Genomic DNA, 27,983 nt, shown 5'->3' with positions numbered 1-27,983 from the left:
GCCACGAAAAGGGACGTTGTTGTTGAAAGCCACCTGGGCTACCTTCTGTGAAATGTGACATCCGTCCCAGCTGGAACCATGTCGGGTCCAGAGAACCAAGCAGGAAGCAAGCTCTCACAAGCCATCATCTCCCACCTGGCCAAGAGTGGCGTTTGTGTCTGTCCTCCTAAGGCCGGCCCCAGGCAGGTGAGTGAGGCCTTGTCTCAAGAGCTTAAAAGGGCTTCATAAAAATGGATCTGAAAGTAAAACGTCCTTGGAGTCCTCCTTGAGTCTGGTAGAATAACAGGAGTCGGAAGGGACCTTGGAGGTCTTCTAGTCCAACCCACTGCTCAGGCAGGAACCCCTATGCCCGTGGTGGCATAGCACAGGGGCCAAAGGTGGCCCACAGAGCCCTCGCTGTGGGCACCTGCGCCATCACCAACTGGTCTTCTGGTTTCTGACACGCACATGGGGCGCCGGCCAGCAGGTCCTCGTGGGCGCTGAAAGTGCTGGAAAATGCCCCCAAAACAGGAAATGGGGATTTTGCAGTAACCTTCTCCTGCCACGCCCACCAAGCACCCCCTCCCCCCCAAAACCGGTAGTAAAAATAAAATGAATCCCACCACTGGGTCATAAGTGCCAAAAATGGTTGTAAGTCACTTTTTTTCAGTGTTGTGGCAACTTCGAATGGTCACTATATGAGCTGTTGTAAGTCGAGGATGACCTGTGCCGCCCTCCCTCCCTCCCTCCCCAATGTTCCCACTTGCTAGGCCAGTGGTTCCCAAACGTGGCAACTTTAAGACTTGTGGACTTCAACTCCCAGAATTCTCCAGCCAGCAACTTTAAGACTTGTGGACTTCAACTCCCAGAATTCTCCAGCCAGCAACTTTAAGACTTGTGGACTTCAACTCCCAGAATTCTGGAGAATTCTGGGAGTTGAAGTCCACAAGTCTTAAAGTTGCCACGTTTGGGAACCACTGTGCTAGGCTATAAACATCAGCGTTGTTTTTTTTTCAAAAGTTGCACCGTATAAAGGAAATTGTGAGGCCTGCAAGCCATTTTTTTCCTTTTGGACTTTCTACTATTCGTTTTTTATGGTGGGGAAATGGGAGTTGTGGATTATACGGAGTTGGGTGATATGTAGCCATAACAACATTCTTCTTAGAAACTCAAGGTCATCCTTTGTTTCTGCGTCTGGCCGGAACTGGGTGGGTGGGAGCTGCCAGCGTGGCAGTGGGAGACTGGACCATGGGATGGACTTGTGGGTGTGGGGGCAAGATCTTGAACTTTCAACTGGGTGGGGGAAACCGGGAAGCTTTCAGATTCAGGGTTTTCCCAGATGTGCCAACATCTGAATAAATTGGAACTTGGAGCAATACTTTGCCTCGGACTCTGGTTTAATTTCGGATGCGGTTTGGAACCCCAACAAAAATATTTCATTATCTTTAAGCAAAGAAAGGAAAAGAGAACCAGGTTGTCCTCAGCAGAGGAAAATATGTAAATGTAACAAAGGTTAGAAGGGAGGGAAGGAGGACAGCAGGGAAGTCAGGATGGAGAGGAGAAAGGAGAGGAATAGGAAAGGCAGAAGAAGGGGGGAAGGATAAAGAGGAGGAAGAGAAAGAAGAGAAGGGAAAGAAGGTGGGAAGAAAGAAGGAGAGAAGAAAGAGAAGAAACTGGGGGAGGAAGGAGGGAGGGAAGAAGAGAGGGTAGTAAAGAGGGAAAGAGGGAGGGAAAGAAAGAGAGAAGGAGCGTTGAAAGGAAGGAAGGAAGGAGGGAGGAAAGGAGGGAGATTAAGAGAAAAGAAAGGAGGAGGGAAAGAGGAAGGGAGGGAGGGAAGGTACGTGAGAAGGAGGGGGGGATCGAGGGAGGGAAAGGAGGGGGAAGGAAAGGAGGAAAGGAGAAAAGAAAGGAGGGAAGGCAGGGGAGAAGGAAGTAAGGGGGGGAGGGAAGAAAAGGGTATGGAAAAGAAGAAATGAGGGAAGAGAAGAGGGAGGGAAGGAATAAGATACCTAACCTTTGATGTTTATAATGATTTGATAGTATGGGAATATCTTGAAATGTAGTTGTATTGTTTTTTACAAGTTATGGATGTTGTATTTTCTTTTTACCCATAAAATCTTTTTTAAAAATTAAAAAAAAATATATTTCGTTATCAAGGCCATGGTTCCAGGGTTTAATCGCTCTTTGCTCTGTTACAGAAGGCTCCAGGTGGGCTTTTTCCGACCTCGGGGCTGTTTGGCATCCCGCTGCCCTCGCTGCGTCCTTCGCAACATGTCGAAGGTGTGCCAGAGTGAGTAATGCTGGATGCAACGTCTCTACACACCCCGGATAATCCCGAGAAAAGTTCTTCCTCTCAATTATAATTGGTGGGGGGAAGAGAACGGTTGGGATCTGGGAACTCTTAATGCGGGAGCAGGATATTACGTCACTCCTGTGTGTTCTAAGGGAAGAAGGAGCTTTACTGCCAATGGAATATTTGGAGGTCAGGATTGAAAGGGCGGGGGCCTTGGTGCCCCCTGAGCTTGGTGGTTTTCTTGCAAACGTTTCATGACCCGACTAGGTAGCGTGATCAGTGCTCTGTCTACAGAGTTTACAGAGAGCAGGCCACGCCCTTGCATCATGGATGATGCTAGCTAGTTAGGCCATGAAATGCCTGCAAGAGAAGAACCAAACTCAGAGACCACCAAGGACCCCACAGTCATCCTCCTCCTCCTTCCTTTCCGTCTCCTCCTTCTCCTCCTCCTCCCTCCTTCACCCTCCTCCTCCTCTCCCAACAAACCACACTACTTTCTAGCACTGATGATGTTCCCTAGTTGGGTCATGAAATGCCTGCAAGAGAAGGACCAGACTCAGAGAGCATTAAGGACCCCATAGTCCTCCTCCTCCTCTTCCTCCTCCCTTTTCTTCTTCTTCTTCTTCTTCTTCTTCTTCTTCTTCTTCTTCTTCTTCTTCTTCTTCTTCTTCTTCTTCTTCTTCTCTCTCCTCCTCCTCCTCCTCCTCCTCCTCCTCCTCCTCCTCCTCCTCCCTTCACCCTCCTCCTCCTCTCCCAACAAACCACACTACTTTCTAGCACTGATGATGTTCCCTAGTTGGGTCATGAAATGCCTGCAAGAGAACGACCAAACTCAGAGAGCATTAAGGACCCCATAGTCCTCCTCTTCCTCCTACTCCTCCCTTTTCTTCTCCTCTTCCTCCTCCTCCTCCCTCCTTCACCCTCCTCCTCCTCTCCCAACAAACCACACTACTTTCTAGCACTGATGATGTTCCCTAGTTGGGTCATGAAATGCCTGTAAGAGAAGGACCAGACTCAGAGAGCACCAAGGACCCCACAGTCCTCGTCCTCCTCCTCCTCCTCCTCCTCCTCCTCCTCCTCCTCCTCCTCCTCCTCCTCCTCCTCCTCCTCCTCCCTTTTCTTCTCCTTCTTCTCCTCTTCCTCCTCCTCCTCCTCCCTTCACCCTCCTCCTCCTCTCCCAACAAACCACACTACTTTCTAGCACTGTTCCCTAGTTGGGTCTTGAAATGCCTGCAAGAGAACGGCCAAACTCAGAGAGCACCAAGGACCCCACAGTCCTCCTTCTCCCTTTCTTCTTCTTCCTCCTCCTCCTCCTCCTCCTCCTCCTCCTCCTCCTCCTCCTCCTCCTCCTCCTCCTCCTCCTCCTCCTCCTCCTCCCTGTCCACCTCACATCCATCTAACACTGGTGATCTTCCCTAGTCAGGAAACCAACCAAGGATACTCCTGGAGCACCCAGGAGCCCACAAGGAAGATGACTGTCTCCTCTGAGTCTTTGCAGGAGGATTCACACCTCCCTTTTTATCCCTTGCTGAATGATGCGATGGAACCAGTAACCAAAGAGATGATGATTAATTTAAAAAAAAACCGGATGCTGGTTTTCGGTTGCTTCCTGCAGGGGACTCCAAAGCAAAATACGGGTTCTCAGGTCCCGGGAAAAGCTCCCAGATCTGCAAGGAGAATCCACACCCCGGGGTGTGTGCCCTGCATCCCAGGATGGGTGGCACGTAACACATCTGACTGTCTCGGCCAGAGCTCCCCCACCCATCCCTTCCCTTCCCTTAGTACAGTGTTTCTCAACCTTGGCAACTTGAAGATGTCCGGACTTCAACTCCCAGAACCTCAAAAATAATAAGACCTCCCCCAAAATAAGGCCAAGCGCTTATTTCGGGGGTCAAATGAAAATAAGACCCTGCCTTGTCTTATTTTGGGGAAAACACGGGAGTTTACAATCCAGGCTGTTGTGGCAAAGTGGTTAGAACAGTGTTTCTCAACCTTGGCCACTTGAAGATGTCCGGACTTCAACTCCCAGAACCTCAAAAATAATAAGACTTCCCCCAAAATAAGGCCAAGCGCTTATTTCGGGGGTCAAATGAAAATAAGACCCTGCCTTGTCTTATTTTGGGGGAAACACGGGAGTTTACAATCCAGGCTGTTGTGGCAAAGTGGTTAGAACAGTGTTTCTCAACCTTGGCCACTTGAAGATGTCCGGACTTCAACTCCCAGAACCTCAAAAATAATAAGACTTCCCCCAAAATAAGGCCAAGCGCTTATTTCGGGGGTCAAATGAAAATAAGACCCTGCCTTGTCTTATTTTGGGGGAAACACGGGAGTTTACAATCCAGGCTGTTGTGGCAAAGTGGTTAGAACAGTGTTTCTCAACCTTGGCCACTTGAAGATGTCCGGACTTCAACTCCCAGAATTCCCCAGCCAGCATTTGCTGGCTGGGGAATTCTGGGAGTTGAAGTCCGGACATCTTCAAGTAGCCAAGGTTGAGAAACACTGCCTTAGTAATTCCACAGTGTAAACACACCGGCCCTGCCCTCGTCCTGCTACTCCGGCCAGGTACAGGCTCACCTAAGAATGCCGTGTTTGTGTTCCCGTCCCAGGTTTCTGGTGGATGCCTGTGAGCAACTCCGACCCCATCTTCACATCGAAGGCCTTTTCCGGAAATGCGGTTCAATGACTCGGATCAACGCTTTAAAGGTAAAAAAAACACGAAACCCCCCGATGGAAGGGCAAGAAACGAACTCAAGTCCCATCGGATGCTTCGACTTCTCCAACTGGTTTTGCTTCTTTCCTTTGTGGAGGGCAAAATGTTGGTCCCCTTCCCTGTTGCCCAGCTTCCCTTTCAAGTGTAAGGATCTGTCTTTCATTTATTATTTCTATGAAGAAAATGCAAGGATTTCCTTCCTTCCTTTTTTCTTCGCCCTGGAGCTGAAGTGGAGAAGCCTTTATGATGTAAAGGGACTAGCTTGGCCTTCTTAATGGCCCATTGACAAAGTGGGGACGGGCAGGAATCTGCAGGCAGCTATTCTGACTTTTAAAACATGTTTCTTTCTCTTCACATCCAGAGAAATATTCTGCCTTTTCAATATTTCTTAGGATGTTTCATTTTTTCTGGGAGAAGGTTGGGTGATAACTTCCTACACTAGAAAGGCAGGGGAATGGAAGACTGGAATAATTTCCAGTCGGTTTGTCAGTCGCTTTGGTTCTTGGAAATCTCCTGCCCCCCAGTGTGAGAAACGAGAAATGTAAAAAAAAGCCTGAAGGATAGAATGCTTTTGGTAAAAAGTCACAGGATTAAAATCGGGGACTTCGGTGCCTCAACATGTAGAAATCCCACATCTCAGCCCACCCTACAAAATAAAGCAATAGAAAGGATTTAATAAGGGCCACCTGGGAGCTTCCTGCTGTGTTGCCTAAAACCAGCAAAAATATTTAGGAAAAAGGATTCCTGCAGAATGTCAGACATCCAAGTTGTGGTTATCCCAAAGATGCTTTTTTTCCAAAAGACAACTGGATTTTTCCTGGTTTTTCCTCGAAGACGTTTTGCATCTCATCCAAGAACCGAAATGTAGAACTGAAGAAGCGTTCTTGGATGAGACGCGAAACGTCTTCGAGGAAAAACCAAGGAAGTCCAGATGTGTTTTGAAATGAGCCCCTGGGATTCCTACAGAATTTGAGGGAGTTTTCTTAGTTTTGGGGTGTCCTACCAGTTTATCTCAGATTAATTCTTCGTGGGATCATTGAGAGCTTGCATCTTTCTCCTATGTTTTCTCCTTTTCCCTTCCTCTCCTCTCCTTCTCCCACCCTTCCTTCTCTCCTCTCTTCTCTCTCTCCTCTCCTTCTCCTGCCTTCCCTCCCTCTTTCCTTTCTTTTCCTTTCCTTCCCTTCCTCTTCCCTTCCCTTCATCTTTCCTTTTCTTTCTTTCCTTTCCTTCTCTTCCCTTCCTCTTCCCTTTCCTCTCCTTTCCTTTCCTTCTCCCACCCTTCCTTCTATACTCTCCTCTCTTCTCTCTCTCCTCTCCTTCTCCTGCCCTCCCTCCCTCTTTCCTTTCTTTTCCTTTCCTTCCCTTCCTCTTCCCTTCCTCTTTCCTTCCCTTCATCTTTCCTTTTCTTTCTCTCCTTTCCTTTCCTTCCCTTCTTCTTCCCTTTCCTCTCCTTTCCTTTCCTTCTCCCACCCTTCCTTCTATCCTCTCCTCTCTTCTCTCTTTCCTCTCCTTCTCCTGCCTTCCCTTCCCCTCCCTTCTTCTTCCCTTCCCTTCCCTTACGATGAACAGTGGCAGGAACTGGGCATGGCTGGTCTAGGGAAGAGAAGGACCAGGGGAGACACGATAGCAGCCTTCCAATATTTGAGGGGCAGCCCCAGAGAGGAGGGGGGTGTCAAGCTATTCTCCAAAGTACCTGAAAGCCAGAAAAAGAATAATGGATGGAAACTGATCAAGGAGAGATTCAACCTGGAAATAAGGAGGAATTTCCTAACAGTGAGAACAATCCACCCATGGAACAGAAGTTGCCTTCGGAAGTTGCGGGAGCTTCATCCCTGGAAGCTTCCAAGAAGAGACTGGGCTGCCACCTGTCAGAAATGGTGCAGGGTCTCCTGCTTGGGCGGGGGGGGTTGGACTAGATGACCCGCAAGGTCCCCTTCCAACTCTGTTCAACTGTAAGGTTTCTGCAACCTGGATGGGATGACCGCCGGTGTTTCTGCCTTCCAGGCCCGTCTGGAAGCGGGCGAGCGCTGCCTGCACATGGCGCTCCCGTGCGATGTGGCCACTCTGGTGAAGCAGTTTTTGAGGGGCCTCCCTGAACCCCTGATCCCCACCGAGCTGCAAGCCTCCCTCTGCCAGGTGCAGCGAGAACGCCGAGAGGATCGGGACGCTCTAACTCTGCTCCTTACCTGCCTGCTTCCCCCGAGGAACGCCACCGTCCTCCGCTACCTTCTCAGCTTCCTGCAGGAGGTGGCGGCCAGGTGAGATCTTTGTTTATCGGTTGACTGATCCTATGTCCATCCCGCCTTTATTATTTTTAATAAATGTCTCGAGGTGGTGGAACACATCCAATCAGTCTTTCTCCCCACCTCCGGTCCTTCCGACACGCCCTAAAAATTTGGCTTTTCCAGCAAGAGCCGAGGTGGCGCAGTGGTTAGAGTGCAGTACTGCAGGCCACTTCAGCTGACTGCTATCTGCAGTTCGGCGGTTCAAATCTCACCGGCTCAAGGTTGACTCAGCCTTCCATCCTTCCGAGGTGGGTGAAATGAGGACCCAGACTGTGGGGGCGATATGCTGACTCTGTAAACCGCTTAGAGAGGGCTGAAAGCCCTATGAAGCGGTATATAAGTCTAACTGCTATTGCTATCTATCTATCTATCTATCTATCTATCTATCTATCTATCTATCATCTATCTATCTATCTATCTATCTATCTATCTATCTATCTATCTATCTATCTATCTATCTATCTATCTATCTATCTATCTGGGTGAAATGAGGACCCAGACAGTGGGGGCGATATGCTGACTCTGTAAACCGCTTAGAGAGGGCTGAAAGCCCTATGAAGCGGTATATAAGTCTAACTGCTATTGCTATCTATCTATCTATCTATCTATCTATCTATCTATCTATCTATCTATCTATCTATCTATCTATCATCTATCTATCTATGTATCTATGTATGTATCTATGTATGTATCTATGTATGTATCTATGTATGTATGTATGTATCTATCTATCTATCTATCTATCTATCTATCTATCTATCTATCTATCTATCTATCTATCTATCTATCTATCTGGGTGAAATGAGGACCCAGACTGTGGGGGCAATATATGCTGACTCTGTAAACCGCTTAGAGAGGGCTGGAAGCCCTATGAAGCGGTATATAAGTCTAACTGCTATTGCTAGCAAGCCAGCCTGGCCTGAACAAAAACAAAATAAATTATTGATCACTGTTAATTTTAATTCGATTTTTTTTTAATGTCATTGTCAATTTTAATTGGGTTTGGGATATTCTATTTAATTTTTTTTTTAACTTTTGTATTATGTGTTTCTTTTAATGTTGTACGCCGCCCCGAGTCCTTGGGAGAAGGGCGGCATATAAATCTAATAAACCTAAACCTAAACCACCCATTTTCCCCACAACAACCCTACAAGGCGGATTGGGCCGAGAGAAAGCCACCCAGCTGGCCTTAGGTGAGACTAGAACTCACCGCCTCCTGGTGATTGGCTCAGAGTCACCCAGTTGGTTTTCATGACTAAGAGGCGAGTAGATTTCACCGTCTCCTGGTGATTGTCCCGGAGTCACCGGGCTGATTTTTGTGCCTAAGGTGGGACTAGAACTCACCGTCTCCTGGCAACTGGTCCAATGTCACCCAGCCACCTTTTCTGCCTAAGGCAGGACTCACCGTCTCCTGGCCCAAAGTTACCGAGTTGACTTTCCCGCCCAAGAGGAGACTAGAATTCATTGTCACCTGGTGATTGGCCCAGAGTCACCCAGCTGACTCTCCTGCCTAAGGTGAGACTTGAACTCACGGCCTCCTGGTGACTAGCCCAAAGTCACCTGATTGGCTTTCCTGCCTAAGGCGAGACTAAAATTCACTGTCACCTGGCGACTGTGTCTAAGGCAGGGACTAGAACTCCCGGTCTCCTGGTTTGTTGTAGTCTGGTTCTGTCTGCCCCATAATCACTGCAGCCCCCTCCCACCCCTCGGCACCCACACTGGGAATCCTAATTCCCTTCTCCACCCACCCCCCAGTCCTCACCCCCAGCCCATAGTTTTTTTTTTAATTGAAAATTTTAGGGGAAAAAAAACTTTTACAAATGTTTACCTCCCCCCTCCCCTCCCCATCCAAATCCCACCCCCCCAACCTCCCCCCCCCCAGACTTCCCAGAACCAATACAGGGTATAAATCTTTAACAAAAAGGTTCTAAAATAAACTTTAAAAAAGTTGGTATCATCTTTCATTTGAGCTTTAACTCCTCTTTTGTTAGGCTAACTCTAAACAGATTATATCATTCCTTGTTTCTTCAGTCATAAACTATCTGGAATTTCTTAGTCCCATATTTAGAGTATAGTCTATCTATCTATCTATCTATCTATCTATCTATCTATCTATCTATCTATCTATCTATCTCTATCTATCTATCTATCTATCTATCTATCTATCTATCTATCTATCTATCTATCTATTATCTATCTATCTATCTATCTATCTATCTATCTATCTATCTATCTATCATCTATCTATCTATCTATCTATCTATCTATCTATCTATCTATCTATCCATCTATCCATCTATCCATCTATCCATCTATCTATAGTCAATCCATCTTCTCCACTCCAGTTTATATCTCTCGTTTGAGTGGTCCTTGAGATATGCAGATATTTTAGCCATCTCTGCTAGGTTTGTTACTTTTAGTGTCCATTCTTGAATAGTAGGCAAATCTTCCTTCTTCCAGTATTGCGCCACCAACAGCCTTGCTGCCGTTATTAAATGCCAAATCAGGTTAATCTCTACAACGGTACAATCAGTAATTATGCCTAACAAGAATATCTGAGGGGTAAACTTTATATCCTTTTTTTTTAAAAGAACATTTTGCATAATGCACCATATTTTTATCCAAAATGCTTTAACCTTTTTACAAGTCCACCATATATGATAGTAGGTAGCATGGAGACAACCCCATAGTTTTTCAGGACTCTGCAGATCTTCCTTTCCTTGCCACAATGTCTGTTTCTGCCTCCTTCGATCGCTGGGAACCTAAATTCCTGACTCTTTATGTTGTCTTGTCCCTTTGTGAGTCAGGGATCTTTGCATTCCGCATGCCGCAGACTTCCTCCATGTGTGTGTGTGTGTGTGTGTGTGTGTGTGTGTGTGTGTGCGAACCCCAAAAGTGAGGATGGCAGCAGCCCTGATGATGCTGTACTCAAAGCTCTGGCTGGGTTGCGATGGGGCTGCCAACACCCCTGCTCCGATGACGGATGTCTGTTTGCCGGAATGAATGAATCCTTCCCGTGCTCCAAGGACACGGGGTCCTTCATCCCCCCCCACCTCCCTCCCTCTTCTGCCGCGTGATGGCAGAGCCCTTTTCTCTCGCGACCACGCAAAGCAGAAGTTTGTGAATGAGTCACCACAACCTGAACGCTGTAATGACGGTGTTGCTCAGGAAACTCACATTCATTCTGTAGAAAGAAAAGGGAAAAAAGGCTCGTCGGAGGAGGTGGGGGGGAAGAGAGGAAGGAGGAGTAGAACATCGCAGGGCACGTAAAGCATGTGCCCACCCACAACGGCCCTGAGGACTAGCAACTTGGTCTCCCCCTAAACCAGGGGTGTCAAACTCAAGGCTTGCGGGACAGATGAGGCCTGCGGGGTGCTTAGATCTGGTCCGCGAAGCTGCCCTGGAAACAGCAAAGGACCAGCCCGCGGTGCCTCTGCTGGTGAAAACGGAGCTCGGGAGGGCCACATGTGGGCCTCCCGGGCTCCGTTTCGGCTATGACGGCCTCCTGCAGCCCTCCGCCAATGGAAATGGTGCTCGGGAGGGCCACATATGGGCCTCCTGGGCTCCATTTTGGCTATGACGGCCTCCTGCAGCCCTCTCCAGTGGAAATGGAGCTCGGGAGAGCCACATGTGGGCCTCCTGGGCTCCGTTTCAGCTATGACGGCCTCCTGCAGCCCTCCGCCAATGGAAATGGAACTCAGGAGGGCCAATGTGGGCCTCCTGGGCTCCGTTTCGGCTATGACGGCTCCTGCAGCCCTCCGCCAATGGAAATGGCGCTCGGGAGGGCCACATATGGGCCTCCTGGGCTCCGTTTTGGCTATGACGGCCTCCTGCAGCCCTCTCCAGTGGAAATGGAGCTCGGGAGGGCCACATGTGGGCCTCCTGGGCTCCGTTTCAGCTATGACGGCCTCCTGCAGCCCTCCGCCAATGGAAATGGAACTCGGGAGGGCCAATGTGGGCCTCCTGGGCTCCGTTTCGGCTATGACGGCCTCCTGCAGCCCTCTGCCAGTGGAAACGGAGCTCGGGAGAGCCACAGGTGGGCTTCCTGGGCTCCGTTTCGGCTATGACGGCCTCCTGCAGCCCTCTGCCAGTGGAAACGGAGTACCGCTTTCACTGTCAGAGGGCTGCAGGAGGCCATCATGGCCAGAAACGGAACCTCAATGAGTGACGTCAAGATGGCCACACCCCTTAGCCTCCCTCTCGAGGTCAAACGCAACCCTGACGTGGCCCTCAATGACATTCCTGCCCTAAACGAAGCCAACAGTGGGTTTTTTTAGACAAAGTCGCCTGGCTCTCCTCCTCTCTCTCTTTTTCCTTCCGTTATTTGTTGGTTGATTTGTTTGTTTGTCTCTTCGTCTATTCTCTGTTGCTGATTCCAAACTGCTTTTTTTGGGGGGGGGGTGTTCCTTCCTGTGGCTTCTTTTCAGGTGCGGCCAGAACAAGATGGACCTGGCCAACCTGGCCATCATCTTCGTGCCCAACCTCTTCTCCGGGGAGGCGTCCAGCCAGATGGGCATCACCAAGGCGGAGGAGCGGCTGCGGAGTCAAGCGGCAGCCACGCGGGTGTTGATCAGCCACGCAGCGGAGATCGGTGCGTCCTGAGTACATGGGGTGGGGAGTGGGGGGGGGAGGTTTCTATTTGGCGCCACCCGGGAAACAGGAGGGTGGGTGGGTGTGGCTTGTGAATGAAGGCGGAGCTAGAAATCAGGAGTCGGGGAGTTCTAGTCACGCCTTAAGCATGAAGGCGGCTGGGTGAACGTTGAGACAATCAGCGGGAGACTGGGAGTTCTGGTCCTGCCTTAGGCGGGAAAGCCGGCTGGGTGACTTCAAGCTTGTCCCTCCCTCTCAATCCGACCTGCCTTACAGGGTCGTGTTGAGGTAAAAAAAAAAAAAGGAGGTGGAGGGAGTATTAATCATACTCCCTGCCTTGAGTTATTTATAAGTAATAAATATGGGATAAACAAAGAAACAAGCACGCATATCCCAATGATGATAGAGTGCTGCCCCCTGTTGTATTCAGCAGGAATAGCAGCTGATCCTCTCTGAGCATCCAGATCGGGGTTTCCTTGATACTTGCGAGTTTCCTTGATACTTGCCTGGCCAATAGCTGTTTAGGTCACACACACACATACACACACCAACACACACACCAACACACACACACACACACACACACACACACACACACACACACACACACACACACTCCGGAGGCAGAGAATAGATGGGGGCGAGGCCAGCCTGAAGTAGTATTTGCCGGTTCTCCAAACTACTCAAAATTTCCACTACTGGGAATTTCTGCTAAGGTGTGTGTGTGTGTGTGTGTGTGTGGTCCACTCTAGATGAAATCTGACACGCAACTGCACTTGTTTAGAAGGGCAGATGGAAGCAGGAGATCCAGAAGCGGTCAAAGAAAGGGAGATGGCATTCGGCAGGTTCTGAATAGTTCTGGAGAACCGGTGGTAGCGGAAACTTTGAGTAGTTTGGAGAACTGGCAAATACTACTTCAGGCTGGCCTCGCCCCCATCTATTCTCTGCCTCCGGAGTCCCAGCTGATTGGGAGAAAATGGAGATATTACAGTATTGTTCTCCCGCCATGCCCACCAAGCCATGCCCACAGAACCGGTAGAAACTTTTTTTGAATCCCACCATGCATTCAAATGAAATGACGTTGCATACAGTAAGTTCATGGGATGCGGTGAGCATGTCGATCAGAAAATGTCGGCAGTTTGGCGGTTCAAATCCCTAGCCCCGCGTAACGGAGTGAACCCCCATGACTTGTCCCAGCTTCTGCCAACCTAGCAGTTCGAAAGCAGGTAAAAAATGCAAGTAGAAAAATAGGAACCACCTTTGGTGGGAAGGGAACAGCGTTCCATGCACCTTCGGCATTGAGTCATGCCGGCCACATGACCACGGAGATGTCTTTGGACTGCGCTGGATCTCTGGCTTTGAAACAGAGATGAGCACTGCCCCCTAGAGTCAGGAACGACTAGCACATACGTGCGAGGGGAACCTTTAACTTTACTTTTTACAGTAAGTTCAGTTTTCATTACGTCTTGTTGTATCCCTTGTGTTAGGAGCCCCCCCGCCCCGAGTTCGGTTTGAGACTCCCGGCCACATAAGTGTGTTTTAATCCATTCCTTGTTTTGGGGGAGCAAGCGATAAACAAACCTGGCCTGGCGTTGCTCCCCGGTTCCACAGCAGAGTGTCCGTTTCCAACCACGATTCTTGGTTTTTATATCGAATGGCACAATCGATATAAACACCGAAGGTGACAGTCGAGGTCGAAGGTGTGTGCAGTTTTCCAAGGAAGGGAACGGAGCCATTTTTGGTGCATGAGTCACAGGGGATGGAAATGAAGGCGCTCCAGTTTTGTCGGAGGGGAAGGAAGAGAGCAATCTTGGCTTGTTCTCCCAGGAACAGAGTGTTCCGCCGAGCCCAAATTTACGGGAAGGGAAAGCACCGGGTGAGAAATTCTTTCCTTCTGAAGTGCGTGTAAGGGAAGAGGTGTGTAGATGTGTGTGCCTGCCTTGTGTTTTGCCGCAGCTTGCAGTGACTTGCACACACACACACACACACACCCATCCTTCTTTCCGTTGACCTTCTGGGCAAAGGGAGACGATGCGGGGACAATTGTAAGTGCGAGGACCAGCCATGAGGTTGGATCTAATAAGCCAGCTCAGTTATGTCCTTGCAAGGGGATTTTTTTTTAATGGACGGCAGGAAAAGTTGCAAATGGCAAACACTTGAACCCAGGACACGGCAACAACGGTCCTAAATCTGTGCCAGGAGGCCACATTTTGTTCGTGGGGAATGCGGTGACGGTTGTAAGTGTGAGGACCAGTCATAAGCTTGGATCTAATAAGCCAGTTATGTCCTGAAAGCTGCGGGGCTGGAAAAAGGGACTTATGACCGTTTTTCACATGTACGACCTTTGCACCCGTGATCAAAATTCCGAAGCTTGGCAACTGACTCGTATTTATGACCGTTGCTGTGTGTCAAGGCCACATGGCATCCTTTTGCGACCTCCCCGACAAGCAATGGGGAAACCAGATTCACTTAACTTATCAACCGCAGTGGTTCACTTAACAACAGCGGGAAGGTCATAAAATGGGGCAAAACTCCCTTTAAAAGTTTCTCACTTAACAACAGAAATTTGGAGCTCCATGGCCGTCGTAATGCCGAGGACTATCTGTACAAATAATCCTCGATTTGCGACTACAATTGGGAGCAGAATTTCCATGGCTAAGTAAAGCGATTGTTGAGTGAGCCATGCCTGATTTTACATCTGTTTTGGCCACAATTGTTCAGGGAATACCTGTGGTTGTTAAGTGAATTGCACGGTCATTAAGCGAATCAGGCTTCCCCCATTGACTTGGCTGGTTGGAAGTCAGCAGGGAAGGTTGCAAATGGCGACCACTTGAACTCGGGACACGGCAACAGTCATAAACCCGTGCCAGGTGCCAGGCACCCCGAATTTGGATCATGCTACTGTGACAGTTGTAAGTGTGAGGACCAGTCGTAAGTCACTTTTTTCCAAGCTGTTGTAATTTCACATGGTCGCTAAACTATTTATATATCCATATTAGTTTTGTCGATGGTTTCCCTCCCTTATCATTTTCCTCTGTCACAGGGAGTCCTCGAGTTACGACCACAGATGAGCTCAAAATGTATGTGGCTGAGGGAAACAGGGGTTAAGTGAGCTTTGCCCCATTTCTTTCTTGCCACCTTTGCTAAGCGAATCATTGCCTTTGTTATGTTAGCCTCCCGGTCGTGAAGTGAATCTGCCTTCCCCTGTTGGCGGGTCAGAAGGTCGCAAGTGCGGATCACGTGATCCCACGGACACAGTGACCATTGTAAACATGAAGCCGTTGCCAAGATTCGTGCCAATTTTCAACCACGTGACCACCGGGCTTTGGCGACGGTCGTAAGTGTGAGGAATGGTCCTAAGCCACTCTTTTGAATGTCGTGGTAACTTGGAATGGTCGCTGAACGAACTGTTGTAAGTCGGGGACTGCCTGTATCCCCTCCCTCCCTCCCTCTTCCTTTTAGAGCCGAGGTGGCGCAGTGGTTAAATGCAGCACTGCAGGCTACTTCAGCTGACTGCTAGTTCGGCAGTTCGGCTGTTCAAATCTCACCGGTTCAAGGTTGACTCAGCCTTTCATCCTTCCGAGGTGGGTAAAATGAGGACCCGGATTGTTGTTATGGGCGATATGCTGACTCTGTAAACCGCTTAGAGAGGGCTGAAAGCCCTATGAAGCGGTATATAAGTCTAACTGCTATTGCTATTGCTATTAGGACAGCTCATAGTTCCACGTTTTGACTTCGAACTTTAATCAAGACGTTGTGAAAAGGAAGCATACGTATATCAAACCCAGTTTGTATTGAGGGAAATTTCCCCCTTCTGCCTTCCTGGTTTTAGGCACGATTCCTGAGCCTCTCCGGGAAAAAATCCACGCTGCCGTTTCAGACATGGAAAGCGAATGCCGGTTTCAGCCAGGCCAGGAAGAGACTGAAGGTGGCCACGCCATGGGGAGGAGGAGACGGCGGCGCAGTGTAAGCTGTGAGTGTGCCAGGGAAAACCCAGATTAATGTACTAACCATAAAAAAGATGTGGAGACTCTAGAAAGAGTGCAGAGAAGAGCAACCAGGATAATGAGAGGACTGGAGGCTAAAACACACAATGAACGGTTACGGGAACTGGGCATGGCTGGTATAGGGAAGAGAAGGACCGGGGGAGACACGATAGCAGCCTTCCAATATTTGAGGGGCTGCCCCAGAGTGGAGGGGGGGTGTCAAGCTATTCTCCAAAGTACCTGAAGGCCAGAAAAAGAATAATGGATGGAAACTGACCAAGGAGAGATTCAACCTAGAAATAAGGAGGAATTTTCTGACCGTGGGAACAATCAACCCATGGAACAGAAATTGCCTTCAGCAGTTGTGAGAGCTTCATCCCCGGAAGCTTTCAAGAAGAGACTGGGCTGCCGTCTGTCAGAAATGGTGTACGGTTTCCTCTTTGGGCAGGGGGTTGGACTAGATGACCTACAAGGTCCCTTCCAACTCTATTAATCTGTAATGTGAGAAGTTAGGAAGAACCACGTTTGGGTCAGGTCTGAGGCTGATCTAAGCTGAAATCTGTATCTCCAATTGCCATTCGAGGACATTTGGGAAGTTTACTGCATAGAAAATGGGCGAGAACATAGAATAATAGGATTCGAAGGGACCTTGGAGGTCATCTAGTCCCACCCCCCACCCAAGCAGGAGACCCGACAGCATTTCTGACAGATGGCAGTCCAGTCTCTTCTTGAAAGCCTCCAGGGATGAAACTCCCACAACTCCCAAAGGCAACTTCTGTTCCATTGGTTGATTGTTTATCCTCCTTATTTCCAGGTTGAATCCCTCCTTGATCAGTTTCCATCCATTATTCCTTGTCTGGCCTTCGGGGGCTTTGGAAAACAGCTTGACCCCCTTCCTCTCTCGGGCAGCCCCTCAAATATTGGAAGATGCTATCACATCTCCCCTGGTCCTTCTCTTCGCTCGACTAGCCAGGCCCAGTTCCCGCAGCCGTTAAATCATACGTTTTGGCCATTGGTGGGTTCCGGCGTCCTCCACATGAACACACGCAGCACGCACACGCGTCTTACCCTCCAGCAACGCCTCCGCGATGCTCCAGCTGCTCGGCGGAGCGTCGCACAGCTGCTGTATGCGCCATGTACGTGCATGGAAGCGCTGAAGAGTTTAAAGACAGGTAAGGACGGCGGGCGGGCGAGTGGGCCCTTCAGAGCACCGTACCGGAACGGTACCCGGTGCTCCGGGCAGGCTCCGGTACGCCCGTAACAGGGTGTATCACCTGCAACCCACCACTGGTTTTGGCCTCCAGCCCCCTCATCATCCTGGTTTCTCTTCTCTGCACTTTTTCTAGAATCTCCACATCTTTTTTATGGTTCCACCACAAATTCGCGAAGCCCTTATCCGCGGAGACATAGGCGTGAAGACTAATTCGCGCCGTTCGAAGCGCTAAGGAAAAACGCGACCCTACCGGGATGACATAATTGCGGAGGGCAAATCCGCGCATTCCCAAGCACTCAGTACCCTAAACCTAACCCTAAACCTAACCCTAAACCTAACCCTAAACCTAACCCTAAACCTAACCCTAAACCTAACCCTAACCCTAACCCTAAACCTAAACCTAACCCTAAACCTAACCCTAAACCTAACCCTAAACCTAACCCTAAACCTAACCCTAAACCTAATCCTAAACCTAACCCTAAACCTAACCCTAAGCCTAACCATAAGCCTAACCCTTAGCCTAACCCTAACCCTAACCCTAACCCTAACCCTAACCCTAACCCTAACCCTAAACCTAACCCTAACCCTAACCCTAAACCTAACCCTAACCCTAACCCTAAACCTAACCCTAAACCTAATCCTAACCCTTACCTTAATTGAAATCGGCTTTCTGCCGCGGCGCCGTTTTAAAGCGCCCTTCTGTTGCCGCGCTGTTGTCGCGGCGGTGGTGACGCGTGGTGATGACGTCGCGGCTTTAGCGACACGCTTATGTCTCCGTGGATAAGGGCTTCGCGGTTTTGTTGTGCCACGCTTCTTTATAGTGTGGTGACCAAAACTGGATGCAGTTTTCTAGGTGTGGTCTTAAAAAGGCTTTATAGAGTGGCATTAGCACCTCCCTTGATCTTGATTGTATCCTTCTGTTCATGCAACATAGGATTGCATTAAATTTTTTGGCTGCCGCTGCACATTGTTGGCTCCTATTTAATTGGTTGTTCCACTAAGACTTTTTAAAAACGTTTCCTTTTGAAAGTCCTTTAGGAGGAAGACTCTTTGAAAGAGGGAAGGTCGACGGGCTGAGTATTTTAGGACTGAAAATGCTTTTGGAATTTTTTTTGTTGGCCTTGCAGATATGGTCACTGAAGCCCTGAGTAAATTCAGGACCTGTCGAACCCTTTGCGTCTCTCCTGACCTGGAAACGAAAGAGGGTGAGGATGAATCGCCTTTGAATTTTGATTTTTGCTTTGTTTTCAGGTAGCTCCAGGGTTTAAAGCAGGGGTGAAATTCAGCAGGTTCTGACCGGTTCTGGAGAACCGGTAGCGGAAATTTTGAGTGGTTCGGAGAACCGGCAAATACCACCTGTGTCTGGCCCCAGGAGTGGGGAGGGAATGGGGATTTTGCAGTATCCTTAGATTTTAGATTTTTAGATTGTATTTATTATTTATAGGCCGCCCTTTTCCCTGAGGGGACTCAGGGCGGCTTACAATTCATGGGAGGGGAAGTGCAAGACAAAACATAAGACAATACGTGAGTGAAAAAAAATAAAACGATAAAACACAACTTTCATTCAGCATTCGGGTGGGGCAGATTAGAATCTTTATCCCCAGGCCTGACGGGATAGCCAGATCTTAAGGGTTGTGCGGAAGGTCTGGACGGTGGTGAGGGTGCGAATCTCCACGGGGAGATCGTTCCAAAGGGTCGGAGCTACTACTGAAAAGGCTCTCCGCGTAGTCGCCAATCAGCACTGACTGGCGGATGGAACTCGGAGGAGGCCTAATCTGTGCGATCTAATTGGTCGAAGGGAGGTAATTGGCAGGAGGCGGTCTCTCAAGTACTCGGATCCACTACCATGGAGGGCTTTATGGATGGTAAGTAGCACCTTGAAGCGCACCCGGAGATCAACAGGTAGCCAGCGCAGCTCGCGGAGGATTGGTGTTATGTGGGCGAACCGTGGTGCGCCCACAATCACTCGCGCGGCCGCATTCTGGACTAGCTGAAGTCGCCGGATGCTCTTCAAGGGCAGCCCCATGTAGAGCACGTTGCAGTATTCCAGCCTAGAGGTCACAAGGGCTCGAGTGACTGTTGTGAGAGCCTCCCGGTTCAGGTAGGGACGCAACTGGCGCACCAGGCGAACCTGTGCAAATGCCCCCCTGGTCACAGCCGACAGGTGATGGTCACCGTTCCCCTTGAGGTGGAGAAGGAATGGAGATTTTGCAATATCCTTCCCCTGCCACGCCCACCAAGCCACAGAACCGGTAGTAAAAAAACATTGAACTTCACCACTCTTTTAAAGGTATTTGATAGCAACGGAGGGCGGGTGAGAACACGGGACCTGCTGTGTGGGCGACCTCTCGGTCCTCAGGTCAGCCCATCGGTCTTGCTGAAGTGGCTGAGAGGTTCGCTTTGAGGCTGCTTTTGAACCTCTTCTCCCACAGAGTCTCAAGGTAGCCCAGTCCGGAAAATATCCTTCGGCTCCAAGCGGAAAGCCTCCGAGGAGGTAGTGACAGTTACCGAGCTCTCGATCAAGAAAAGGTGAGCTCTTAATTCCCATCAGCGATAGGAAGAATTCCGGGTGGAATTGCTAAGAAACGCAGCTTGGATGTGAATCAGTTGCAGAATCAGAATGGAGCTGGAAGGGGCCTTGGAGGCCTTCTAGTCCAGCCCCCTGCTCAGGCAGAAGACCTTACACCTTTTCAGACAGGTGGCTGTCCAGTCTCTTCTTACAAACCTCCAGTAATGGAGCACACACCACATCCGGTGGCAAGCTGTTCCACTGGTGAATTGTCCTCGCTGCTGGGAGGTTTCGCCTTAATTCTAGGTTGCTTCTCTCCTTGATTGCAGAGTGAGAAAGGTGGGATATAAATTTAAAAGGTATCGAAGGCCAGCATCAGCAATGTAAAAAAAAAAAAATCGCCCCCATCAGCAAATCAGTAAGATTTGTCCATCATTTTGCCCGCAGGAGATCGGACGTGGGATTAACCAATCCAGAACTCTTTGAGGAAAACGGAAGGGATTCTTTTGATCAACCAGCTGTCATCACTTCGGTCCAAGGTAATTTCCTTGAACCTCCCCCTCCCTTGACCCCCCACGTCCTTATATCCAGGACGTGGCATATATGCGCTGCTCGAGCAGGATTGTCCGGGACGCTACATGTCCCCTTCACAACCTGTTCCCTTTCTGGGAGGGAGGGGGCTTTGTGGTACCCGAAGCAGAACCACCCAGAGTCAGTCACATTTCTGCTACGCAGGCAGGCGGAAGGATATGACAGATATGATGACAGATATGAAACATAAGATAGATAAGACAGACAGAGATTGAGATAGGTATGATAAATAGACAGATAGATAGAAATAGGTGATACGGTGAATATGGTAGATTTGGGAGAGAGAGAGAGATGAGAGAGAGAGATAGGTAGATATGGTAGATATGGTAGAGATAGATAGATAGAAAGAGAGAGGGTAGATATGGTAGAGATAGATAGATAGATGATAGATAGATAGATAGATAGATAGATAGATAGATAGATAGATAGATAGATAGATATGGTAGAGATAGAGACAGAGATGGTAGAGATAGATAGATAGATAGATAGATAGATAGATAGATAGAGAGAGAGAGAGAGAGAGAGAGAGAGAGAGAGAGAGAGACATACATACATACATACATACATAGAGATGATAGATAGATAGATAGATAGATAGATAGATAGATAGATAGATAGATAGATAGATAGATAGATAGATAGATAGAGATGGTAGATATGGTAGTAAGAGAGAGATGGTAGATATTGTATATATATATATATATATATATATATATATATATATATATATATATATATATATATATATATATATAGATATATAGAGAGAGAGAGAGAGAGAGAGAGAGAGAGAGAGAGAGAGAGAGAGAGAGAGAGAGAGAGAGAGAGAGAGAGAGAGAGAGAAGAGAGAGAGAGAGAGAGATGGTAGATATGGTAGATAGATAGAGAGATAGATAGATAGATAGAGAGATGGTAGTTATGGTACAGATAGATAGATAGATAGATAGATAGATAGATAGATAGATAGTAGATAGATAGTAGATATGGTAGATAGATAAATGATAGATAGATGGATGGATGGATGGATAGATAGATAGATAGATAGATAGATAGATAGATAGATAGATAGATAGATAGATAGATAGATAGATATAGAGAGATAGAGAGATAGATGGTAGTTATGGTACATATAGATAGATAGATGATAAATAGATAGATGGATGGATGGATGGATGGATGGATGGATGGATAGATAGATAGATAGATAGATAGATAGATGGATAAAGAGAGAGAGAGAGAGAGATGGTAGATATGGTAGAGATAGATAGATGGATGGATGGATGGTTGGGTGGATGGATGGAGAGAGAGAGAGATGGTAGATGATAGATAAGATAGAGAGATAGAGATAGGTATAGATGATAAAAGAGAGAGAGAAAAAGAAAGAGAGAGAGAGAGAGAGAGAGAGATGTATGTATGTATGTTGGTATGTTGGTATGTTGGTATGTTGGTATGTATGTAGCCAATGTTTTCTCTGTTGCTCCAATCGAACTGGGGCTGTTCGCCGTCCATCCCAATTTTTATCCCAAGGAGGAAGCCAAGAAACCCAGGTGTGAAAATGCTTGCGTGACACTGGATCTAAGACAGGGGTTCTCAACCTTCCCAATGACCCCTTTAATACAGTCCCTCGTGTTGTGGTGACCCCCAACCATAAAATTGTTTTCTCGGATCCTAAGACCATCGAAAATATGTGGTTTCCGATGGTCTTAGTCGACCCCTGTGAAAGGGTCGTTCGACCCCCCGAAGGGGTCCCGACCCACAGGTTGAGAACCCCTGATCTGAGAGGTCACAGAGGTCGACTTTTCTCGCTTCTGTGAAGCTGGCCTGCTTCCTCTTGCATTCCCCAAGTCTTTCCTCCATCGCCCCTTTCTTACAGGCGGCGCAGAATCTCCAACCGGGAAAGTTCCCCAGAAACAGAGCAGCAGGAGCAGGAAACGCCCTCGGAGGTGGGTGGGTAAGACTCTTCCTAGAAATATTTACCTGCAAAAGCAGGAAGACCCTTCTCTCGATGTAGATGCAAATGCACATTTTTCAAATGGAGATTTGCGGCAGCAAAACAGCTTCCTTGGCTGCAATTATTATCGGCATTTTAGTGGCATGATGCGTTTCTGGCATTTCGGAGGCCAGGTGTCAATCACCCGGTGTCAGTGATTGTTCTGACACCCCCCTTGCAGCCCCCCCCATCCCAGGTGCATTTCAAGCGTCAGGCCTGCAGCCATATTTTTTTGGGGGGATCTTAGGCCTGCCACACTTTCTATTACTCTGCTATGCGTTTTCTATTGTGGGAAAATGGGAGTTGGGGATTGTAAGGAGTTAGATGATATGTAGCCATAACAACATTCTTTCCAGAAAGCCAAGGTCATCCTTTGTCTCTCTGCACCTCTGCACCTGACTGGAACTGGATGGGTGGAAGCTGCCAGCGTGGCGGTGGACGATTGGACCATGGGATGGACTTGTGGGTGTGGGGGAAAGATCTTGAACTTTCAACTGGGTTGGGGAAACCGGGAAGCCTTCAGATTCCGGTTTTCCCAGATGTGCCAACATGGCTCTCTTCATAAATTGGAACTTTGAGCAATGCTTTGCCTCGGACTCTGGTTTAACATGCTAAACAATTCGTGACTTTGTGGCTCACCTTATTAAAGAAATGCACAGCAGGAAAGGAAGAAAGAAGGGTAGGGAGAAGAAATATCCAAAGCACTGTGGGGTTTTTTTTAATGCCTTTCTTTATTCCTATTTTTGCTGGGCATGATGGGCATGAATTGAGCTGTCCAGGATGGTCCAAATAGCACGATCTCCTTCAAATTAGATGCACGTGTTGTTCTATTGGTTCCACCACAAAACCGTGGTAGACAAAAGCGCGATCGACGAAAGCGCGTATGTGACGTCATCACAGCGCGACGAAAAAGATCGAAAAATGTAAAAATAAAGCGAAAACCTTACCCTAACCCCCCCAAACCTAACCCTAAACCTAACCCTAAACCTAACCCTAAACCTAACCCTTAACCTAACCCTTAACCTAACAAAAAACCTAACGCTAACCCTTAACCTAACGCTAAACGTAACGCTAACGCTGTAAACCTAACCCTAACCCTTAACCTAACCCTACCCCTAACCCTAAACCTAACCCTTACCTTTATGTGAATCGGCTTGCTGTAATTTAATTTTTATTTCAATTTTTCGATCTTTTTCGTCGCGCTGTGATGACGTCACATACGCGCTTTCGTCGACCGCGCTTTTGTGGAACGCGGTTTTGACGGGTCACGGTTCTATTTGTTAGTAACATGGTTCTTAAGTGCCAAACTCCCCCCCCCCAAATCCCCCCGCCCATCTTTTCTTCCAGGAAGTCCACCACTCCTGCCTCCAACAGCTTTTTACCCTCCCCCATTGAGAGGAAGCAAATCGGCCACAAATCCCTCAGCATCTTCTCTCGCAAAGACCAGGTGAGAACTCTTGAGGATGTTGCTGTAAATCACAGGGGGTTACTATGCATTTTGTTTTTCTGCAGAGCTGCATTGGTTCTGCTGGACTACAATTCCCAGGATCGGCACCAGCAGGTAACAAGAGGGGTGTACTCCAAAATGGCCGAGGGAGAGGTGGGCTAGCTTAAAATGTCACCTCGGTAGGACAGGTGGTGACAACCATCTTTAAATGGAAGGGTGGTGTTTCAGCCTCTTGGCCGCCGGCCACTCCAGCAGCCAAATCGGAGGAGGAGGAGGAGGAGGAGGAGGAGGGGGGGGAGGGGGAGGAGGAGATGATGTGGGGACCAGGGTCAGCATCAGGGCAACATGGGAGCTCCGAAGGGGAAGAGGGAATGGAGCTGGCAGAGAGAGAGAGAGAGAGAGAGAGAGACAGAGAGACAGAGAGACAGAGAGAGACAGAGAGACAGAGAGAGACAGAGAGACAGAGAGACAGAGAGAGAGAGGCGGAGCCTGGGCCGTCCGTCAGTCCTCAGATGGAGAGTCAACAGCCCCCAGGTCTGGAGGTGGCTGATGAGGAAGAGGAGGAGCTGGTCCAGTGCCTGATGCATGGATGCACAGAAGGCAGAGGAGTGGAGAGCAGTGGAAATCTATGGGCCGGTCCTTGGGACGGAAGAGCCAGTGCTGCTAGCAGAGCCCTACCCTAGCTCTGGGGATAGAAGGCAGGGGGCGGAGATGAATAGATGTGGCAGACAACTCTTCATCTGCCTGCCAGACAGACTTGGTGTGTGTGTGTGTGTGTGTGTGTGTGTGTGTGTGAGAGAGAGAGAGAGAGAGAGAGAGAGAGAGACAGAGACAGAGACAGAGACAGAGACAGACAGAGACAGAGAGAGACAGAGACAGAGAGACAGAGAGAGAGACAGAGAGACAGAGACAGAGAGACAGAGAGAGAGACAGAGAGAGACAGAGAGAGACAGACAGACAGACAGACATGTTGCTAGGGCTACGGACACTCCTAATCAAGGAGTCATTGATTTAACTTCAGAAGGTTTACCGTGTTTGGGGAGTTGGGTCAGAACAGGTACAGGAGGTTAAAATGCTGGGCTGATGATCAGCCGGCTCGTGTTCGAGACCTGTTGCTGCCACCGGATGGGGTGAGCTCCACGTCACTTGCTCCAGCTCCTGCCAACCCAGCAGTTCGAAAGCAGGCGATCACGATTAGATAAATAGGTACCCCTTCACAGGGACATGAAAGGACCTCCCCCCTCTCCCAACTACGCATCCCCCGGGGGAAATGGTGACGTTGCGAGCAGATGCTTTCACCGTGGAAGCCCGTTGGGGCTTCTGACACGGAAGTAGTAGTCGTAATTTTCACCATGAGTGGTGGAACCCAACCCGAGAAGGTACGACTGGATTGATTCAAAGTTGTTCCTTTTTTCCGGCCCCCATCCCAGCAACCCCACTCCCTCTCTGCCAAAGGAGCAGAGCCCACTGGATGGTTCCCGCTGAAGAAGAGGAGGCAAGACGCAGGAGACCTCCCCTCCATGACCCTCCCTCAGTGGGCCTGCCTGCAATCCTATAAGGCCCAGGAAGATCAGAGAGGTATGTTCGGGTGAGCCGGACCCTCCTGGAAGGGGTTCACAAACCATAACTCTGGTTTGGAGAAGGATTATGTAAAACGGCTGTTAGTTTTGGATTTGTTTCTCTTTTTTTTAATATATATATATTTATTCTTTTTCTTAAAAAAACAAAACAACACATACAAAACAAGAGCAAGAAAAAAGCAAACTTTCCTCCATCTCATCAAGCACATCGTTGGGTTACAAATTTTTGTGCATCAATTCTTAAGATTAATAGCAGTTAGACTTAGCAGTTAGACTTATATACCGCTTCATAGGGCTTTCAGCCCTCTCTAAGCGGTTTACAGAGTCAGCATATCGCCCCCAACAACAATCCGGGTCCTCATTTCACCCACCTCGGAAGGATGGAAGGCTGAGTCAACCTTGAGGCGGTGAGACTTGAACCGCCGAACTGCAGATAGCAGTCAGCTGAAGTGGCTTGCAGTACTGCACCCTAACCACTGCGCCACCTCGGCTCTAGATTAAGAATAACATCACTGGTTTTGCATTAAACATAACTGAATGTTTCATTCTCATTGAGCATTATGTGTTCAAATTACCATTAATATTCTTTCATTTGTAACAATCCTTATTTCCTTGAATTCATAATTTATCTATCAAATAATAATAAGTCTTTAAAATATTAAAATATCACCTATCTCCAAGGAGAAAAAGCGAAGATTAGAACAAAGAATTCCCATTAATTTATAATATACATTCATATTTTCAGTTGACCATAATGTCACCAATCATCCAGAGTTCGAAGAGATAGTTCTCCATTATTAATTATTAATCCATATAGTGGTTAAGTATTTCAAATCATATGTATATCAATTGTTCATTACATCATCATCGCTCCATTTTTTAAATTTTTTTATCAATTTCATGTATACATTCACAATTATATGATCTCATAACTGTTATTAATAATATGTATTTATAACAATTTTTCCCTACTGTTGACAATATACTTGAAGATTGTTTTCTTAACATCCCATAGATCCATCTTATCTTACAACGGTCCTACTTCTTCTTCCCTCCCTCCCTCTTTCCTTCCCTCGTTTCTTCTCTCCTACTCTCCTTCCTTCCCTCCTTCCTTCCCCTTCCCTCCTTCTTTCCTTCCCTTCTTCCTTCCCTCCTTCCTTCCCTCCTTTCTTTTCTCCTTCTCTCCTTCCTTCCCCCCTTCTTTCTCTCCTACATTCCCTCCTTCCTTCCCTTTCTTCTCTCCTCGGTCCATTTAATATACAAAGATCTTTCTAATATAAAATGGTCACTACATACAATTATACCAAAGTGTTCAAATCATCATCATAGAGCCGAGGTGGCGCAGTGGTTAGAGTGCAGTACTGCAGGCCACTTCAGCTGACTGTTATCTGCAGTTCGGCGGTTCAAATCTCACCGGCTCAGGGTTGACTCAGCCATCCTTCCGAGGTGGGTAAAATGAGGACCCGGATTGTTGTTGGGGGCGATATGCTGACTCTGTAAACCGCTCAGGGAGGGCTGAAAACCCTATGAAGCGGTATATAAGTCTAACTGCTATTGCTATCCCACTCTTATACATTGAGATCATTATTGTCCTTTATATATCATATGAATAGTGCTCTATATCATAACAAGAAGAAAGAAAGAAAAAACTTCATAACAATAACTATAACTTTCTATTACTACATAAGTAAACAGTTTCATTCCCGGATTTTGGATTTGTTTCAAGGGCCTCCAAGCTGCAGAGAAACGGCAAACGCTCGCGTCTCCTTAAACCCAAGGGCTTCGGAGGACGTGAAATCCAGAAGACCCACAGAACCGAGGCCCTATTTTGAGGTGTTCAGTTCTGGTCAGGATGCAAGGACCCCCCTTGGAAAGAGAGGCCTGTTGGCAAAGATGGAGACCTTGGCTGAGACGAGTCGGCAAGGCATCTCGCTCGCCCTGTGCCACAAGGTTCTTCGGCGTTCTCTGAGCTGGCCGGACGAGCTCTCGTTGAGGGATTCGGCGGACGAAACCGATTTCTCTCCAGACGACGCTCCCTCTAGCCCAGGAAGGCGGGAGGTCCTTGGGGGAGCGGAGCCAACTCAGCTTGGCATAAAAGACGTCGTATCTGGCATGAAACAACTCAGCCTTCACATGGCACGCGCAGCGCCACCAGAGAGCCCCAGAGCTGGCTGTTCAGGAGCCGAAGCTCCAAAGCAGTTTCCATCTCGGTTGGAAGAGCCGGAGGCTGGTGGGGGTCTCGACAGTCAACTCCCCCAAACCCCTGCAGGACAATTCTCCCCCGACTCCCAAGGGGCTCCACTCCGGTCAAACCAAGAGACGCAAATCGGCATCCTCAGCTCTCCCAAACCCAAAACCCGGCGCCGTTTCGGCCGGTCGCTGAGCCACGAGAGCGGCCTTCCCTTGCAGGCCGAGGTCTCCCAGGGAGGGGGATCCAGGCAGCCGTCCAAGACGCCCCTCCAACACCTCAAGGCTTGCGGCCGGCAAATCTTCATCACCCGCAAGCACATCCGGAGCTCTTTGGCCGGGCTGTGGGGACGGAAAGAGGGGTACGGACCCACGGGGGACCCCGCAGACCAGCAGACAAGCCTCCTGTTGGAAGATGAACAGATGCCCAAGAGCTGCCCTTCTCCCCAAAACCCCACAAGGGAGCTGTAGATGATGGTTAATCCAAGATGCTCCAATTTATCATCGGCGTCCCCAATATCCACGCTGCTAGGACCCACTGTTGGGGGCTTACCCGTTGGACTTGTTTCGTTTGCCATGAGTTGGGTCTAAATTTGAGCAGAGGTGTCTCCGTGTGTTGGGGG

General features: G+C 48.5%; 1 protein-coding gene and 1 long non-coding RNA gene across 2 annotated transcripts; both read left to right on the top strand.

Moving 5' to 3' along the window:
• Positions 1-78: 78 nt before the first annotated feature.
• LOC148042889 (rho GTPase-activating protein 11A-like) lies at positions 79-27,983 on the top strand. Its single transcript, XM_087727949.1, has 10 exons — positions 79-186; positions 2,178-2,269; positions 4,879-4,975; positions 6,987-7,240; positions 11,695-11,858; positions 15,690-15,830; positions 18,184-18,261; positions 19,489-19,585; positions 20,013-20,104; positions 26,900-27,983. Exons 1-10 carry the CDS (start codon positions 79-81, stop codon positions 27,829-27,831), a joined length of 2,055 nt encoding a protein of 684 aa, XP_087584075.1. The 3' UTR covers positions 27,832-27,983.
• LOC148042890 (uncharacterized) lies at positions 22,042-25,166 on the top strand. The gene is made up of 3 exons (XR_015698293.1): positions 22,042-22,099; positions 23,494-23,593; positions 25,024-25,166. It is a non-coding gene; the product is annotated as an uncharacterized LOC148042890 (long non-coding RNA).

The sequence above is a fragment of the Thamnophis sirtalis genome, unplaced genomic scaffold (genome assembly GCF_051295495.1).
Source record: "Thamnophis sirtalis isolate CommonGarterSnake01/CBP01778 unplaced genomic scaffold, rThaSir2_p1.2 scaffold_13, whole genome shotgun sequence".
Lineage (NCBI taxonomy): Eukaryota > Metazoa > Chordata > Lepidosauria > Squamata > Natricidae > Thamnophis > Thamnophis sirtalis.
The sequence above is the reverse complement of the archived record's forward strand: the minus strand, read 5'-3'. Positions and strand labels throughout refer to the sequence as shown.